Below are 18,932 nucleotides of genomic sequence, written 5' to 3'. Positions count from 1 at the left end.
TGCAGATCGAGGAGGCGATGGCCTGGTGGTATTATCGCTAGGCCCTCAATCCAGCTGTTCTAGGGACACGGGGTCGAATCCCACCAGGAAAGATGATAGAATTTATATTCAATAAAAAAAACTGGAATTAAGAATCTACTAAAGATCATGAAACCGTTATCGGGAAAAACTCATCTGGTTCACTTTAGGGAAGGAAATCTGCCGTCCTTACTCTGTCTGGCCTCCATGTGACAGCAGACCCAGAGTCCAGATCCACTCTCGACTGCCCTCCAATGGGCAACTAGGGATAGGCAATAAATGCTGGCCCAGCCAGCCATGCCCATGTCCCACGAACGAATAAAAAAAAGTTTAGAAATCACCATACTTTAAAACGCAACATTATCCAAGCAGGAAGTGTGTGACACTAACAGATTGCTTTACAGTATCTGGATATTTGCTCCGACCGAATTCCAATCCTGGGGCAAATACAAACGGAAAATGCTGGATAAACTCAGCGGGTCTGGCAGCGTCCGTGGGGAGAGAAACGGAGGTAACGTTTCCAGTCTGGAGTTCTGTACAACAGTCACATTAAATACTCACTCCCCAGGCACTGCCAGACCCGCCGAGATTCTCCGGCATTTTCCGTTTTGAGTCCAGCCTCGGCGAGTTCGTTTTCGTTAAATTCAATTTGTCATCGCAAAAGTGAGGCAGCGAAAGTTGTCCTTTCCATTTGAGAGTGACTAGGTTAATGTTTGCCTGAAAAATCCAATTCAAAGACGGAGTTAATCCAAATGATGCAAACGGGAACGCTACAGGGGAGGCTGCAATCTGTAGCGTTTTGGGGCCATCACCGATTCTTGCAAAGTCCCAAATCTCAGAATTCGGTTTTTTTTAATCTTCAGGAAGCTTGTAACGCGGGCCAGTGTCCCAGATACAACAGGCAGCGGCACCCCCCACCCGTCCTCCACCGCCACCCTCCAGCCCAGTGACCCTGCTCATAACAAATTAAAAATGCCTCTTTATTAAGATTATGTAAACTGGAACTCGGAAGATGATGGGTTGAGCGACGGATTGCAAACTACCAACACAGAACGCAGTTTTCCATTCGTAATTATGTTGCCAAGCAAACACAAACAGAAGCTACATTCTCAGAGAATATAACCCCCCCCCTTCAAATCCCATTTCATTTCAGTTTTCAGCTAAAGGCTGTTCCCCCTCCCCCCACCCCCGCCTCCCGGTGAGTTCGAGACTCTCTCATGACCTTTGCGTGTCCAGAGATCCTTAACCAGTCTGACTCTTTGCGCACACACACACACACCCCTCACACTCACACACCCCTCCCACACACTCACACACACCCCCCCCCCACACACACACCCCTCCCACACACACACACAGTCCTACACACACCCCTACACCCACCCCTCACACACACACTCACACACCCCTCCCCCACACACACCCACCCACACACACCCCTCACACTCAGACACCCCTCCCACACACACACACCCCTCACACAGACCCCCACACTCACACATACCCCCACACCCCTCTCACACACACACACCTCTCACATACACCCCTCCCACACACACATACCCCTCACACACATATCTCACTCACACCCAGCCCTACACACACACACACACCCCTCTCTCACACACATACACCCCTCACACAGACACACCCCTCTCTCACACACATACACCCCTCACACAGACACACCCCTCTCTCACACACATACACCCCTCACACAGACACACCCCTCTCTCACACACATACACCCCTCACACAGACACACCCCTCTCTCACACACATACACCCCTCACACACACACACCCCTCTCTCACACACATACGCCCCTCACACAGACACACCCCTCTCTCACACACACAGCCCTCACACATACACACACGCCCTCTCTGACACAAACTCACACACCTCTCTCTCTCTCACACACACACACGCATACGCTCACTCTCACGCACTGTAGTGCCTAGCTTTACACTTTAGGATTGTATTCACTGGAGTTTAGGCGAGGAGGCTCTCATAGAAAACTTAAACAATTCTAACAGGGTTAGACTGAATAGATTCAGGAAGAATGCTCCCGATGATGGGGGAGTCCAGAACTAGGGGGGTCATAGTTTGAGGATAAGGGGTAAACCTTTCAGAACTGAGGTGAGGAGAAGTTTCTTCACCCAGAGGGTGGTGAATGTGTGGGATTCATTACCGCAGAAAGTAGTTGAGGTCAAAACATTGTGTGATTTCAAGAGGAAATTAGATATAGCTCTTGGGGCTCAAGGGATATGGGGAAGGAGGAAATCAGGATATTGAATTTGACGATCAGCCATGATCAAGATGAATGGTGAGGCAGGCTCGAAGGGCTGAATGGCCTCCTCCTGCTTCTTGTTTCTATGTTTTTTATTCGTTGGTGGGACATGGTTCTGTGATTGTATGACATGGGCGTCGCTGGCTGGGCCAACATTTATTGCCCATTCCTAGTTGTCGGAGGGCAGTTGAGAGTCACCTACATTGCTGTGGCTCTGGAGTCACATGTAGGCCAGACCGGGTAAGGACGGCAGATTTCCTTCCCTCAAGGACATTAATGAACCAGTTGGGTTTTTCCGACAATGGTTTCATGGTCATCAGTAGATTCTTAATTCCAGATATTTTTTATTTAATTCAAATTCCACCATCTGCCGTGGCGGGATTCGAACCAGGGTCCCCAGAACATTAGTTCTACTCCTTTGCCGCTAAACTGGTTAAAAAAAACATCGAACCGCCAGCGCCCAGACCAGCTATTGTTGAGGATCCCACTATATATTTTTTGAATTGGAAAAGGAGGGGATTAAACTAAAAGTGCATCGCGCCACTCTTCAAATGCTGAAAGGTTTGAGGTGAAACATCCCTTTTTCTTTTCAGTAGGGTTTGATCCTGTGGCCGGAGGCAATAGCTAAACCTGGCACAGACCAAGAACAATCAAAACCACTCGTTGTTTCCGAATGAGTTTCTCGATGGTTAATTGGGAGATTTTTTTTGTAATGTTGTCTCAGTCAATTTAGAAGAAATGTAATTTGTCTATCTCTAATTGTTGTGTCTCTAATTGTTCATAAACAGTTCGCTGTATTCTATTTCTAATTTTAAACAATAATAAAAAACGGCGTAACCTCCTTAAATTCACATTACAAAGGCTGAGACTAATCTCCATTAAATTTCCCCAGAACCAAAACGCATCACCGTCTTTCACACTGAGGGGAACTGACATTGTAAAATGCGCTGAACTGCTGTAAAACAAATCAGAAACGTTGTTTCACGTGTTTGCAGTCCTTATAAGAAGTCTAATCACAACGTGTTATCGAATCTTAGTGTGTTTCTGATGTTGGTTATCGAAACCCGGATGAAAATCAAACATTACATCCAATATCATTTTGCAGGGGAATAGTTCTCTCCCTCCACCCCACCCCACCAGCACTCACTGGCAAACAGTGGAAGTGGGATCTGCGGGAAAAGAATAGCTGACCCCCAGGCTCCTTCCCATCCCAGCAAATAACCTCCCGCCCACGTCCCACCCCCCCCCCCCCCCCCCAGCCACTCCCACCGCCAGGATCCAATTCAGTGTAATATTGTCAGGCTAACAGTTTGCCACTAGCAGGTCAAGCTTAATGCGCACACTTTTTCTGCCTGTGCCTATCTGCATGTACGTATCTATTTACACAATAATTTCATTGCGGTGTTAATGTAAGCCTACTTGTGACACTAATAAATAAACTTAAAACGTATTATTTCTACCTAACCATTTGTCTATCTATCCGCCTCTTTATCTATCTATATCAATCTCTCGATGTGTCAGCTGTCATTTCTAGTTGAGGATATATTCTATACACCAATTGGATCTGAAATCTTTCCGTTTGTAAATGGTTATTGAATATGCCTGTAATATTTCCCTATTATTTAATCGGGCATTTCGGGTGTTTTGTAATATTGCACACCATGTTCATATCATATTGTTATTGTCATGTTTTAGAGAGTGAACCCGGGATCTGTAAATGGGGGAAGATTCTGACCCTGGCGTGGATTAACAATCCGTTTAGATAGTGAGCGATCCGGCCTGATTTGAAAAGCTGCCCACTGTCACTCTTTACAAACTGATGCTACCGTTCAGAATTCCTGCACAGAAAACATTAGAAATCTCGCCTGTTAGAAATTGCAATTGAAGTATCTTGATTTTTTTTCCTCTGGAGCTGTGAGAAATTGTGGTGCAACCCTTCGCCTTGTAACATGACCTCCCTCATTCTAAAGTTTTGATTCCCGTTGGCTTCCTTGCGTCCGCTAGTAAATAATGTTGGATTCCAGCGACGAAGATAATTAGATGCCCAGATGGAAAATGACAAGTCCAACACCACCCCGCCCCCCCCAATCCTCCCTCCAACTTTAAACTTGAAGCTTGAAGAGTTCTGGGAAGGTGTTTAACTGTGGACTGTGAATGAATGAGAGAGAGAAAGGAACCCACTCCAGCCGACCCTTCTGCACCACTGTCTCATACTTGGGCCCATAATACAGAACCGATACACTGCAGAACTGATACCTGTATCTTTATTAAGATCAAATATTTAATCCCAGTATCAACTTCGACTCTTACAATAAATAGCAAATAACTTACTCTGTTTCTTTAAGAGAATTGACACAGTTTCTCCTCCGTCGAGTTTGATACATTTACACTTTAACTCGCGTGTTTTTCCTTTTTTTTAAAAAAAAGCTTCCATACTGTAACATTTTCCAGTGCTCGTGCCGATTTTTTTTGGGGGGGTGGGGGGGGGGGGGGGGGGAGAGGGGGAAACAACCAAAACGTAACGAAAAGAGATTCTGGACGGTACTTAATGGTCGCTGGGGTGAGACATGAAGGGGCCCTTTCAGTTGGAAGAGAGGGAGCAGGCGAAATTTGACCAGAAATTTGCCCTTGCTCGCAGCAACTGATATGAGATGCCACATTTTCGAGCTAAAATTGAAAGGGGGGAAATGAAAGAATCGTTTTCTGTCCTCTGTCCCTTTAATAAATCTTCAAGAATCCACCTCCTGTCTCTCCCGTCTGTCTGGCTCGGATGTATTTACATTCGAAGGTTCAATGACAAGTTCTGTGGTGGCAGTTTTGGAACTCCATGTGCATTTTCGTGGCAGTCATTTCGAGTCTCTCTGATATATATCTATATATATAATATATAAAAACGGTAGCATTGGAGGAGAGTTTTTGTTGCTTGTAGCTGCGCTTAGATCATGCAGGGGTGTCGGGGGGAAGGGGGTGGGGGGGGGGACATGCGGTGGCCAAGTTTGCCTGCTGGAACCTCCAACTTTCGCCTCACGTCTCCACGGGGCTTGGTACCATGCTGTTCGGGGTATCCGGTAACTGCGAAGACAGGGAGGTCACATCACTTCCAGAGGAGTTGGGCAGAGAACCTGATTCCGAATAGGTTACCTGTCAATGCCAAATGGAGGGGGGAAGGAGGGGGAAGAGGATAAATATACACACAGATAGACCAAGTCCTTTCATTACAGTGTAGCCCGCGGCTTGTGAAAATAAAACACACACACACATACCACGATTTAAAAACAAAACACAATATTTACAGGTGTTTTAACACGGCAGCGTTGTATAGAATCATAGAAGCCCAGCAGTACAGAAGGAGGCCATTCGGCCCATCGAGTCTGTACCGATCACAATCCCATCCAGGCCCTATTCCCATAACCCCACACATATTTACCCTGCTAACCCCTGGATAAAAGGGGACTGCGGATGCTGGAATCTGAAACCAAAACGCTGGAAAATCTCAGCAGGTCTGGCAGCATCTGTAAGGAGAGCAAAGAGCTGACGTTTCCAGTCCAGACGACCATTTGTCAAAATCTCAGACCTGCTGAGATTTTCCAGCATTTTCTCTTTTGGTACCCTGCTAATCCCCCTGACATTACGGGTCAATTTAGCATGGCCAATCCACCTAACCCGCACATCTTGGGACTAGAAATTAGAAGGAGTAGGCCATTCGGCCCTTTTGAATCTGCTGCATCATTCATTTTGATCATGGCAGATCATCAAACTCGACATCCTGATCCCCCTCCCCCCATATCCCTTGATCCCTTCAGCCCCAAGAGTTATATCTCATTTCTTCTCGCAATCACAAAATGTTTTACCCTCAACTACATTCTGACGGGCCCTTCCACCCCTCCCCAGCATCCTGTTTTAGATTAGATTATTTTTAAATTCATAAGTGAATCATTAGGTTATTTAGTAAATGCGGCTTTGTGACCGTTTAACACCATGAAACCAGGGACATAACAATCGATTTGGACACTTGCAAACTCCCATCAGCGCAAAGCAGTCTTCTAATTGCATTATGTACGGAGAAAATTCCTTTCTGTGTTAACTAACCTGCTCCACACCAACAGGTCCCAAAATCCACCCCCCCAAAAAAAAGGGATTGAACCCCGTGTTGTAAGCACTAATCTGATCCACCCGCTCCCCACCCCCCGCCCCCCCTCCCCCCACACAGCCTAAGGAGCTCTATTGCAACAGACATTTTTACATAGATGATTTCACATTCTGAGATGCTTCAATACAACCAAAAGGAATACTACAAACATTTTAAAATCCCTATTACAGGAAGTGCAACGATATTCAAGTACTTTACAAGGCCAGATGGGCTCTTGAGGTGCTGCGATACAATGGTGACACATTGCAACATTCGACACATTGCAACAATCACTGTTCATTCACTGTGTACATTCAGTGTAAATCACACAACCCTTGTGGAACATTTGAATTTCATTGCACTTTCTGTAAGTACCACTTCTGTTAATTGTCCCTTTGATTGTACTGAAGCAACCCAGAGTGTGACATGATCTATGTAGAAATTTTGAGCATTTCCTGTGATGGCTGGTTTTGTAATGTTTATATCTCCAAAGATGTGCAGGTAAGGTGGATTGGCCATTTTAAATTGCCCCTTAGTGTCCAAAGATGTGTAAGTTAGGTGGATTGGCCATGCTAAATAGCTCTTTAATGTCCAAAGATGTCTGGGTTAGGTGGATTGATTGTGCTAAATTGCCCCTTAGTGTCCAAAGATATGTGGGTTAGCTGGCTTATCTACGCTAAATTGCTCCTTAGTGTCAGAGGGGTTAGCACAGTAAATACATGGGGTTGTGGGGCTAGGGCCTGGGTGGGATTGTTGTCAGTGCAAGCTCGATAGCACAAATGACCTACTTCTGCACTGTGGGGATTCTATATTTCTATGGTTCTTTTTGATATTTTATGAATAAAATATATTTCTGCAAAAACCTCCCTTCACTTTTACACGCATGTTGAAGTGTGAAGCTATGGATTGGGATGGTAGAGGCTCAAAACTTCCTTTCAATCACATGCCTGACCAAGAATCTCTCCAACACTTAGTGCTAGCCACTGGGCTGCGCTGGAAATATTTGCAAATTGATATTAAACCTGTTTTGGTTGTTTACATCTTCCTTGCTCACCAAGCTCAGAAGTTGAACTCGAACCTACAGCTTTAGCTTAGAGGCAGGGGCACTACCCACTGCCCACAAGACTGCCAACATTGGTGAATATTTAACAGTGTAAGTGATGGACTCTATCTTGGGTCAATTTTCAAACTTCTTCTGTTATAGAAACTGGATGGCATTGGTTCTGGTTACCCTATTATAAAGAGGATATTACTAAACTAGAAAGAATGCAGAAAAGGATGTTACCGGGACTTGATGGTTTGAGTTATAAGGAGAGGCTGGATCGACTGGGACTTTTTCCCAGAAGCGTAAGAGACTTAAGGGTGATTTTATAGAGGTCTATAAAATAATGAGGGACATAAATCAGCTAGATAGTCAACATCTTTTCCCAAAGGTAGAGGAGTCCAAAACTATTTGGCAAAGGTTTAAGGTGAGAGGGGAGAGATACAAAAAAGTCCCAGGGAGCAATTCTTTCACACAGAGAGTGGTGACTGTCTGGCAAGTGGTTACTTGCCAGAAGTAGTAGTAGAGGCGGGTACAATTTTGTCTTTTAAAAAAGTATTTAGACAGTTACATGGATAAAATGGGTATAGAGGGATATGGGCCAAATGCAGAAAATTGGGATTAGCTTAGTCGTTAAAAAAAAGGGCGGCATGGACAAGTTGGGCCAAAGGGCCTGTTTCCATGCTGTAAACCTCTATGACTCTATGATAATGCCAATCGCTTCAATAATTTGCCTGGTGAGTTACTCCAGACCTGTGTCACTCCTAGAAGCAAATGAAATGTCTGATCTTTCCAGGAAACAAGAAAACCATGAGTTGGGAGCTTGTTCAGGAGTCGAACAGGCCACATGTTGCACCCTGCTTATCACTGCTGGACTTTAATATTGGAGGTTCCTGTCAGGCAGCAAAGCATCTTCTGCAGGGGATCTGAGACCCTTGTGGCTCAAGTAAGCAACTGTGTGTAATCTTAACAGTTTGAAGAACCAGGAAGTACCAATTCCAGTATTGAACTTGAAGTCAGTTCATGTAGAGAAAATAAAACAAATTTAAGGAAATGAATATTAGGATAAAAAAAAGCAAAAAGGTGTTTTTATTCAATATATTTCTAAGATGGCTCAAATATGAAGGAGTGAGACTCCACACTTCAAAAAAAATTCACTGCCGGAGAGATAATTCAGCAATAATTAAGATTTTCTTAAAATTCATTTGTGGGTGGCAGCGTGGCACAGTGGTTACTGCTGCTGCCTCATACTGCCAGAGGCCTGGGTTCAATTCCTGGGTTGGGTCACTGTCTGTGTGGAGTCTGCACATTCTCCTAGCGTCTGTGTGGGTTTCCTCCGGGTGCTTTGCTTTCCTCCCACAGTACAAAGATGGGCAGGTTAAGCTGATTGGCCATGACAAATTGACCCAAGTGTCAGGGGATTAGCTAGGATAAATATATGGGGTTACGGGGAAAGGGCCTGGCTGCAGGCTCGATGGGTTGAATAGCTTCCTTCTGTACTGTAGGATTGTATGATTCTATGACATGGGCATCGCTGGCTGGCCAGCATTTATTGTCCATCCCTAGTTGCCCGAGGACAGTTTAGAGTCAAACATATTGCATTACACTGGTAAAAGGACAGTGAGACTGAAATGGACAAGTTCTAACTTTTTCCAGCAGGTTTACTGCGTATTGAAGAGGTGGGTACAGCAACTTCAGGTTCTTGGGTGTGATGAGATGGCATGTCATGAAATCAAAGAATCTACAGTGCAGAAAGAGGCCGTTTGGCCCATTCAGCCAGCACCACACCCAGGTCTTATCCTATTCTCCCAACACCACATATTTACCCTGCTAATCCTCTTGACACGAAGTGGCAATTTAGCATAGCCAATCAACCTAACCTGCACATGTTGGAGCGTGGGAGGAAACCGGACCATCCGAAGGGAGACCAGTCTCTCATCCATTGACTCTGTCTACACTTCCCGCTGTCCCGGCAAAGTAGCCAGCATAATTACCGTCAGGAAAAAAGATACAAAAGTCTAAGGTCAGGTACCAACCGACTCAAGAACAGCTTCTTCCCTGCAGTCCTCAGACTTTTGAAGGGACCTACCTTGCATTAAGTTGATCTTTCTGTGCACCCTAGCTATGAGGGTAACACTACATTCTGCACTTTCTCCTTTTCTAAGAACGGTGTGCTTTTGTCTGTATAGCGCGCAAGAAACAATACTTTTCTCTGTATACTAATACATGTGACGATAATAAATCAAATCAAAACACAGACGCAGGAGAATATGCAAACTTCACACAGGCAGTCACCCGAAGCTGGAATTGAACCATGATCCCTGGCGCTGTGAGGCAGCAATGTTAACCACCTCACCGTTGTTGTGTCAATGGTGCAAATGTTGAAGGAGCGAGGAATCTCGAACAAACACTTGTGCATTCCTGTGCTGTTGCTGTCTGATTCCCAGATAAATGAACCTCGCCTCTGCAAATTCCGACCCTTCAGGCTTGCTCCCAGTGCAGTCACCCAGGGAGTGCTGCATTGTCTGAGGTGCCAGCTTTTGGGTCAGATGTAAGGCTGAGGCGTGTCGGTAACCTCACATAGATCTAAAGGATTTCTACAAAGGAAGCCAGCGGATTCCTTCCCCTGTCACGGCGGGAAACTTAAACAACTAAAAAAAACCCGGCTGACTGATGATCTTAGTGGGAGTTTGCAATGCAGAATCTGAATTTCTTGGCGATAAAGTATTTTGGGAGATCCGGGGGTCTGTGGTGGATGGAGTGTTTATATAAATGCATGCCCGTTCCTTGGTGTAAGTTTAAAATCAAAATGCTATCCAGTAATATATACCATTACAGATACATTTTATATATATATACACACGCGCGGCATGCGCACTTAACATTAATTTATATGATACACAATTATATTATACATAACTTTACAGCGTGCATATATAATATGCAAACCAGTTCATTATAAATTAATATATATTGTTCAGCAAATACTGCACAGACAAAGTACAAATTCTAAATATCCCAACTCATTAACTACATGTACAGGGCTAAGTGAAGGGTCAATTCTGTGCGGGGCGGTCAGAGAATATACAACTGAAAACAGACATTTCCTGGTCATTTTTATTTTAGAAAATAATCGTGCCCTGAGATATTTTTGACTGGTCAGGGTAGGGAGAGGACGGGAGAGCGATCCCCTGGGCAGTAGCTGCGAGTAGGGTTGAGAATGAGAGCCGAGAGGCGGCCTGTTACTCACACAGGTCTGACCCAGGAGGTGACTGTAAGTTGAATCCAGTCGCTGGGGCCAGGTGGACTTGCGAACTTGTGTTTTACAATGTTGCTATTTCGGTGGATATGTATCCATCTACCCAGCGGGAGGATACTGTATCTTCGTTAAGCGCCAGATGCCGAGTAGGTTTCTTTCATTCCTCCTCCCCCCGTGCTAATTTCAGAACCAAATCGCAATCAGGCGCTATTCTTAAAAGTAATTTCAAAGACACTGAATTCGATCCGGAGTCGGGCTCCGCCAAACAAAACAAACTGAATGGACGCCCGCCCGCTCCACACCTTGGTGTCAGATTTGAAAGGACGTCTATCCTGTAATATTCTCGAAATAACACTGCTTTCACACCCCGGACATTCTCTCTTCCACCTTCTTCAGTCGGGAAAAGGATACAAAAGTCTGAGATAACGCACCAGCCGAGTCAAGAACAGCTTCTTCCCTGCTGCCATCGGACTTTTGAATGGACCTACCTCGCACTAAGCTGATCTTTCTCTACACCCGAGCTATGACTGTAACACCACATTGTACACTCTCTCCTTTCCTTCTTTATGAACGGTATGCTTTGTCTGTAAGGCGCGCAAGAAACAACACTTTTCACTAATTCCATACGTGACAATAATAAATCAAATCAAACCTTCCTTGCTGCCATCAGATTTTTGAATGAACGTACCTCGCACTAAGTTGATCTTTTTCTACACCCTAACTATAACTAACACTACAGTACACGCTCTCCTTTCCTCCTCCCCTATGTGTTCTATGAATAGTATGCTTTGTCTGTGCAGCGCGCAAGAAATAATATTTTTCACTGTATCCCAATAGATGTGACAATAATAAATCAAAACAAATCAGATCTGAATGGACCTTTAGAAATAAAAAAAACTAGAAGCAGGAGTAGGCCATTCCGCCCTTCGAGTCTGCTGTGCTTTTGATCGTTGGCTGATCATCAAATTCAATATCCCGATTCCCCCTTTCCCCTCATATCCCTTCATCCCTTTAGTCCCAAGAGCTATATCTCATTTCTTCTCGAAATCACACAATGTTTTGGCCTCAATTGCTTTCTGTGGGAGTGAATTCCACACATTCACCACCCTTTGGGTGAAGAAATTTCTCCTCACCTCAGTTCTAAAAGGTTTACCCCTTATCCTCAAACTATGACCCCTAGTTCTGGACTCCCCCCACCATCGGGAACATTCTTTCTGCATCTACCTTGTCTAAACCTGTTAGAATTTTATAAGTTTCTATGAGATTCCCTCTCACTCTTCTAATATAATCCTAACCGATTTAGTCTCTCCTCATATGACAGACCTGCCATCCCGGGAATCAGCCTGGTAAACCTTCCCTGCGCTCCCTCTATAGCAAGGACATCCTTCCTCAGATAAAGACACCAAAACCGCGCACAATACCAAGGTCCTGTAACATTTTAGCAATACCATTGTTTTCAAGGTATGTTATTTTTTGTATCCAGTTAAATTTTTCATTTGCACAACATTTTAACATGACATTTTTTAAAAGACTGGTATTTTGTCCACTTGCATTAATATCTCTTCATATTACTCGGCTTCATTCTGTTTTGTAATTTTCAGATTAAGCGCTTTGGGGCGTTAAAGGCGCTGGATTAATATAACTAGGTTTTGTAAGGCAGTTTAACCTTTAGCTTTGCACACTTAGGAAGCGATGTTCTGTGGGTTAAATGTAACTTAACGAATCCACAATCAGGTGGAGCCCACCATAGAAATAATGACATCTCCCCTTGCTAAAAAAAACACAGACAGCAACCCCTATTTGGTTCTGAGTTTCCCCCGGTTACTACTGCCTACACCGCCCCCCCCCCCCCACCTCCACCCCAGGCCTCAAGGGCACACTCACCAGCTGTTGAAAGGCCGGTTGGTCGAGATCCGTCTGAAGGGCGAACTCACTCAACGCTTTCCAGGGCGGCTGGTAGGACTGAACCTCCACCGCGTTCCCTTGGACCGAGCCGTCATGCCGGATCGGGCTGCCCGCTACCATCGGCGTCCCCGTCAGACCCTGCAGACTCTGGGGTGGGGAGGACAGAGAAGGGGGCAATTGGTGACCTATTTCATTAACTACCCCTCCCAATGCCATAGCAAACAAGAAGTGTAGCGAAGTTGACCTGGGGTACAATCAAATGGATACATTAAATTCAACTTCTTCACACCAGCGACTGGAGGGTTTTGTATTAATTCTTTATGAATTTGCCACAATCTCTTTCACTTTTCCTTCTAACGCACCGGATATTTTAAAAAAATAGCTTGCAGGCTTGCAATTTATTGTCTAAACAAACCGTGTCCCCAGACAGACAGGGCCTGTAACTGTTTATCTTGTAACAAAAGAAAAACAGCATAAAACCCAAACATCTCACCGCCTGACCTGATACATATAACATTGATAGAGTGGTCGAATAAACTGGATAGCGTGCTTGATTGACACTTTATATCGTTTGGGCGTATTTTGCCGGTAGAAATAGCGGTCATTGTCCGTTAGGAACGGAGGGCCTCACATTATTACTGCTGTATAAATACACCACCTCTCAAACAGATCTAACTCACAGACAGACATCTAGGATTTCTTGGAACTGCATACTGTATGTCGAAGGGTTCGCCACAGCCCCCCCCCCACCTCCCCGCCCCCAGACAGCAAACCCACGGAATAGTATTTACATTATTTAAGATAACACAATAAACTAATTCTCCCCTTCCACCCCCACCCCCGATACTGTGCGTAGCCGGTCTAAACAAACTGTATATTTTTATAAAATCCACCTCTCCCACACTAAGCCTGCACCACTCTCTATAATGGACTGTAAGGATTAGAAAGGCAGAGACCGCCCTTCTCTCTCTCGTCCCTGATTATAGATAATTCACTAACATATTTAGAACGAAATGTCTTTCTGCTGCTTTTGAATAATTTACTGCCCCCATAACCAAATCGCCACTTCTTCCAACATTGCTGCTTAATCCTGCTCCCCCCCCCCCACTTCCCCAACACAAAATCCATATCAATTCTCACATCGAAAAGGTATAACAGACAAAATCCAAACAGATTCTTCTTGGTGAACACAACCTTCTCGTTGAGGCTGGCACCTGCTTTTCCCTTCTACCTTTTTTTTAAATTTCCACCCCCCCCCCAGACCCAGGGCTGAAATCCCTCAATCCTAATCCGACGCTCGATCAGATTGTATATAATCCTCGCTATCAGGGATTATCAGGCACAATTGGTGCGGACGGTAACAAGAAATGGGGGGGCTGCATCCACACATTTTCCTCTCCCTTACACTCTAGTATACGGCACCCCCAGGCCTCATCACTCCTGACCCTGTGTGACAGCTGTGGCTACATTTTGTCTGCGGCGGTGAAGATCTCCTCGATTTTTTTTACTTGAACCCGACGTGCCCCAGTCTAGATCTCACCTCAGACACTACCGAGATAAACCAGTTTTAACTTTCATCCCGGCGGTTCAGTCACGGCTGGGACCTTTCCAAAACAGAAAACCCGGCAGAACTCAAACCTCCTTACTCAGGAGTCTGCATGCAAGATACAAATGCGTGCAAGAAACAATACTTCTTCACCGTATGTGACAATAATAAATCAAATCAAAGTCTAGCAATTTAAAAAAAAATCATATCTGATTATTATTACCATCTCAAATTCTAAAATACAATTCGGGGATATCTTATTCTTGAATGAGAAGGTCCCCAGTAGAATCACAGCAATTTCTAATCTTTATCGCTCTCCTCAATCTTTGGTTTGGAATTTTCATTTTAATTGAATTAAACTCAGAACAGAATCTGCAACCCTGCTGATTTTCACTGCTCATTTTTGCAACTAGCCATGTTTTTAAAAAAATGTTTATTTCTTCTATAATTGCATTGCATCATTTCTCCCCCTTCCGAGCTTGCAATTCTGACAAGCAGTTTAATTCCCTGTTTGACATTTAGGAAGAAGGCAAGTCACTCTCTCGTTTTACTCACGGTTTTCTCGCTGTGCTGCTGCTGTTGGATTTGCTTCATGAGGTTTATCTTCTTCTTATCTTTACAGCGTTTGTTTTGAAACCAGACCCGGATCACCCTGGGGCTGAGGCCCGTCATTTCCACCAGTTGCTCCTTCATCAGGGCGTCCGGCCGGGGGTTGGCCGCGTAGCAGGTCCGTAATGTGTGCAGTTGCTTCTCGTTCAGCACCGTCCGCACCCGGGTCGTCTTCTCCTGCTGCTTGTGAACGTGGGGCCTCAGGGAAGGCTGCCGGGCCGAGATTGGCTCTACTGCGAAGCAGCAATACCAACAATTAAAAAAAAACCACACACTCACACGTGTAAAAAGGAGATACAAAAACACACATAGATACAAATATACACTAATCCAGCACCATTTCTAATATCCACTTGGATTCTCCACACATAAACAGCATATGCATTAAGCACAATTTGTAATATCCACTTGGATTCTCCAATATGGAGAGAGGTTGATATTAAATGGGAAAAAAAAATTGCTTTATTTAACCATAGGTTTTTAATTCGGATGCTGTATTTGAGCGAGCAGGACAAATAAAAACTTCCAAATCATACCCTAGAAAACAATTTAATTCCTGCATATTCTCACCCCCATTTGCTCACCAGCCCGTTTACTTTGTGTACGCAAAGATTGTACTCTATGGAGGTTAGACTGAAAGTCAATGTACGGTGCCCAGTCCAGGTAATATTAACGGTTTGAACCCTCGCATATATACATTACTTTTCTGTAGTCCGAGATACATTAATTTATTGAAAATACTATTCACACAGTAAGCCCACAGCGAAAGATTTCGCCCCACGCAACCGTCACTTCGTTCACCCAAATCTTAAGTCAATTCCGCAGGATGAAATCTGCCTGTGCCCAGAATATGTACAGGACAGGGACAGTATTTGGTAAATCGGTACAAAATTCGCTTTAAACGCTTGCCTACATCTCTCAGAACCAACACAAATCTTCCCCCCCAACCCACCAAAAAAAAGATGAAATATGTGGTGTACGAATTCAAACCCTTTTCCCTTCCTGCCTGAATTTAAAGATTTGTGGGGAGGCAACACACATCAGGAGCTGCTGAGATTTTGCAGATTTTCTGCTTCCGCAGTAACTTGCTGTCACCGATTTGAAATTGGTTGGGGGATTTACTGGAAATTACAAAAAAAAAGGAGGCGCCGTTGGGAAAGGGTTAAGCCAGGCTAGATATGCCTTTCTAATAATACTTTGCAAGTCTGGGAGGAATAAAACATTTCTTTTCGCACTCAAACCTCGCCTTTTCTGCAACTAGGTCCCTCTAGGCGTTACATACATTTTTTGATACAGGGCTTCCTTCAAGAATGTTTGGTTAAAGACATGTCCTGAAAAATAATGGAGTTTATAAACTATTAAAGAATTGGTTCGATTGCTAAACACTAGACAGGAAATTTCTTCAATAATATATAAAGCCAGATATATTTAACATCAAGTATAGGTACAGCTGGGGTAGATTGAAGGACAAGGGGGGGATTTATGGGGACAGTATTGTCTGCCTTCTCATACACTTTCCCTCCCCTGAATGTTCCTATTTGCTAATTGAAAAATGTGCTTATTAGATTTAGGCGGAAGGTCAATGTAAACGCCTCGTCTTGTCTGCTGTAGACTCTATCTCTAGCCGCCGCCACCCCCCCTCCCTTTTTTTGTTAACCTGCCATCTGGAGGCTTCTGCCGCTCGGGACCGGGCTGAGGGACTCTCCCCCGGCCGAAGCTCTCTCCACCACGTCGTGGTCGGCTCGGCAGAAGAGCTCGTCTTCCCGTAGTGCGAACTCGTCGCCGGGGACGAGCTGGCGGCTGCACGCCACGCAACGGAAGCAGTCGATGTGGTAGACCCGGCTGCGAGCCCTCATCACGAAATCGCTCCTGCTGAAAGCCAGACTGCACTTGGCACACTTGGTCCCGAACAGTCTGCAAGAAAAGTGGGAGGAGGAGGAGAGAGAGAGAGAAATGTGTTTATAACTTCCGCCTAATTTACAACATTTCTGCACACCTTTGAGTAAATTGTGGTGTTTTTTTTTCCCTGTTGTCCGTCAATAGACAAATTCACACCCCTAACATATAAACCAATACTTCAAAAACAAACACGGGTGGAAACCCAGCCTTCTGCAAATACAATTCGCCAGAAAAAAAACTAATTTCTGAAATCTGTATGTGGATGACAGCTCAGTTGCAGTTACACAAGCATTTTGCTGCAATCTCACAGGCATTTTGTTGCAATTATTTGAAAGCAACATGCTATCTATTGGAAAGTGTTTTTTTAAGGCACCCCCCTCCCCACACAGACATTGTGGTGACTAGATTTCTCGTTAGATTCCACTCCCCCTTCCCCAACTCCCAGATCCCCACCCCCCCCACCAAACACCCCAGCATTTTTGTTCTTGTTTTGCTTTGTCACCTCACCTAATGTAATCTCTCTTGCAATAAGTCTTCCCGTCCCTGACGAAACAAGTGCAGGTTTCGTCCAGGTACTGACTGCACTCGGCACACTTCAGGCAGGCAGCATGCCACTCCAGATCCGGGGACACCCGCAGAATGAACCGGTCATGGATTTGGCTTCCGCACCCTACACACATGGCAGTCCCGTGTTTCTCTGACAAGGGTGGGTTGGGGGGGGGGATGGGGTAGAAACAAGAGAGTGGGGGTTGGGGGAAGAAACAACAGTTCACTGATTATTACCTCGGGAACAAACCGGTTGCAATTGTTATGTTTCACGCTAGACTTGCATCTAAACAATAAAGAAGGGTAAAACACACATACACACACACCTGGACACCTGAAAAGCTGAAGGGTAGCCCCCCTGAACATTCAACCAGCAACCTCTTGTTTACATATTTTGTTTTCAATTGTGGGAGAAGCTAGTCGAATGGCAACAAAAAAAAATATATGTATCTTTTCCCTCCTCCTTCTCTGCAAGGCACATACTTACTTTTGCAATGATCCCCCATAGCACCAAGGAAAGGTGTGCTGCAAATGATATCCACCATGCAGAAAGGAGGGGAAGGAGCAATCCCAAGTGTTAAAACTGCGGTGAAGGCTCAGCTGCGAGCTGTCGGGACGCCTGATAACAAATATTTGGGGTTAACGGCTGTCCCCCTCTGCACGTTGTGGCTTTTCCCCTCCCCCCTCCTCCCCCGCCCCCCCTCCACCCACAAGCGACGTCCCCCTGGCGTCATGGCGTCACAATGAGGGGGCGGGGTCTGGAGGCCAGCTCCCATTGGCCCAAACCTTGGGCATGTGTCAAAAAAAGGAAGAGTGTCCAAACTGGCCCGGAGAAATTGACAAGCGGCTTGTAACCATTTTTTGCTGTTGTTGTTGTTGTTGTTGTAAGAGGCGGTAGGTTTCGTTTGAATACTTTGTGCATGATTTTTATTTACCCGGGCCGGCGTTTACCTTTTGTTTTTAATACCTCCCCCCGCCCCACCTTGGCGAGCAAATAAGAAATCACACCGTTCAATCTGCGTTAAAAAGGCCACCATTGTAAATTTGGGGAATTCTAGAATTTAACATGACAAAAGTTTGCAGTCGGGTTTCCCGCGAAGGATGGACAATTGCAAGTGATTATTAATTAATTTTGGAAGCGCACACTTCAATTGGAACATTCATCCTTGAGACATTAATTGACATTAATTTTGCCAGCTCTGTTCAAACACATTTTCTCATTCATTCAGGAGGAATTATTAGGCAGCATTGAAATGCTTACATTGCAACATTTGATTGAGACTCACAATAGTGTTACTGCGTGTGTGTGTGTGCCTTTTAAGGATTAATCCAATGACAAACTAAAATGCAATTTTTTTCAAATATAACACATGCAAAAATGGGCGCCAAATAATGAAGGCAATTGACAAAAGAATTAGTGGGAAAATTACGCAGCCCGTTGTTATGATCTGGGATGCAGTGCCTTCAAGGGAGCAGATTCAATAATAATTTCTGTAGAGAATTGGATCATTACTTCAAGGAATGCTTTTGCACGGCTATCAGGAAAGGGGTAGTGGAATGGGACTAAATAGATAAATCTTTTAAAAAGCAGGCACAAGCGCGATGGGCCGAATGTCCTCCTCCTGTGCTGCTCCCCCCCCATTTTATAATTCTTTGATTTCCCCCTTTGACATTTTGTTTGTTGCG

General features: G+C 44.8%; 1 protein-coding gene across 2 annotated transcripts; it reads right to left on the bottom strand.

The window, feature by feature from the left end:
- Positions 1 to 4,796: 4,796 nt before the first annotated feature.
- LOC145360681 (insulin gene enhancer protein ISL-2-like) lies at positions 4,797 to 17,889 on the bottom strand. 2 transcript variants are annotated; one of them, XM_080216034.1, is made up of 6 exons: positions 17,734 to 17,889; positions 17,208 to 17,397; positions 16,459 to 16,715; positions 14,748 to 15,034; positions 12,626 to 12,793; positions 4,797 to 5,452 (listed from the first exon to the last, which is right to left on the bottom strand). In XM_080216034.1, the coding sequence occupies exons 1-6, from the start codon at positions 17,789 to 17,791 to the stop codon at positions 5,336 to 5,338; spliced, it is 1,077 nt and encodes a 358-aa protein (XP_080072160.1). In that variant the 5' UTR covers positions 17,792 to 17,889; the 3' UTR covers positions 4,797 to 5,335. The 2 variants fall into 2 exon arrangements, with proteins under 2 accessions (XP_080072160.1, XP_080072161.1); XM_080216035.1 differs by having other exon boundaries at positions 14,748 to 15,031.
- Positions 17,890 to 18,932: the final 1,043 nt, after the last annotated feature.

This window comes from Carcharhinus amblyrhynchos, chromosome 32 (assembly GCF_965287045.1).
Source record: "Carcharhinus amblyrhynchos chromosome 32, sCarAmb.v2.hapA, whole genome shotgun sequence".
Lineage (NCBI taxonomy): Eukaryota > Metazoa > Chordata > Chondrichthyes > Carcharhiniformes > Carcharhinidae > Carcharhinus > Carcharhinus amblyrhynchos.
Note: the sequence above shows the minus strand (reverse complement) of the source record. Positions and strands in the feature narration are given on the sequence as shown.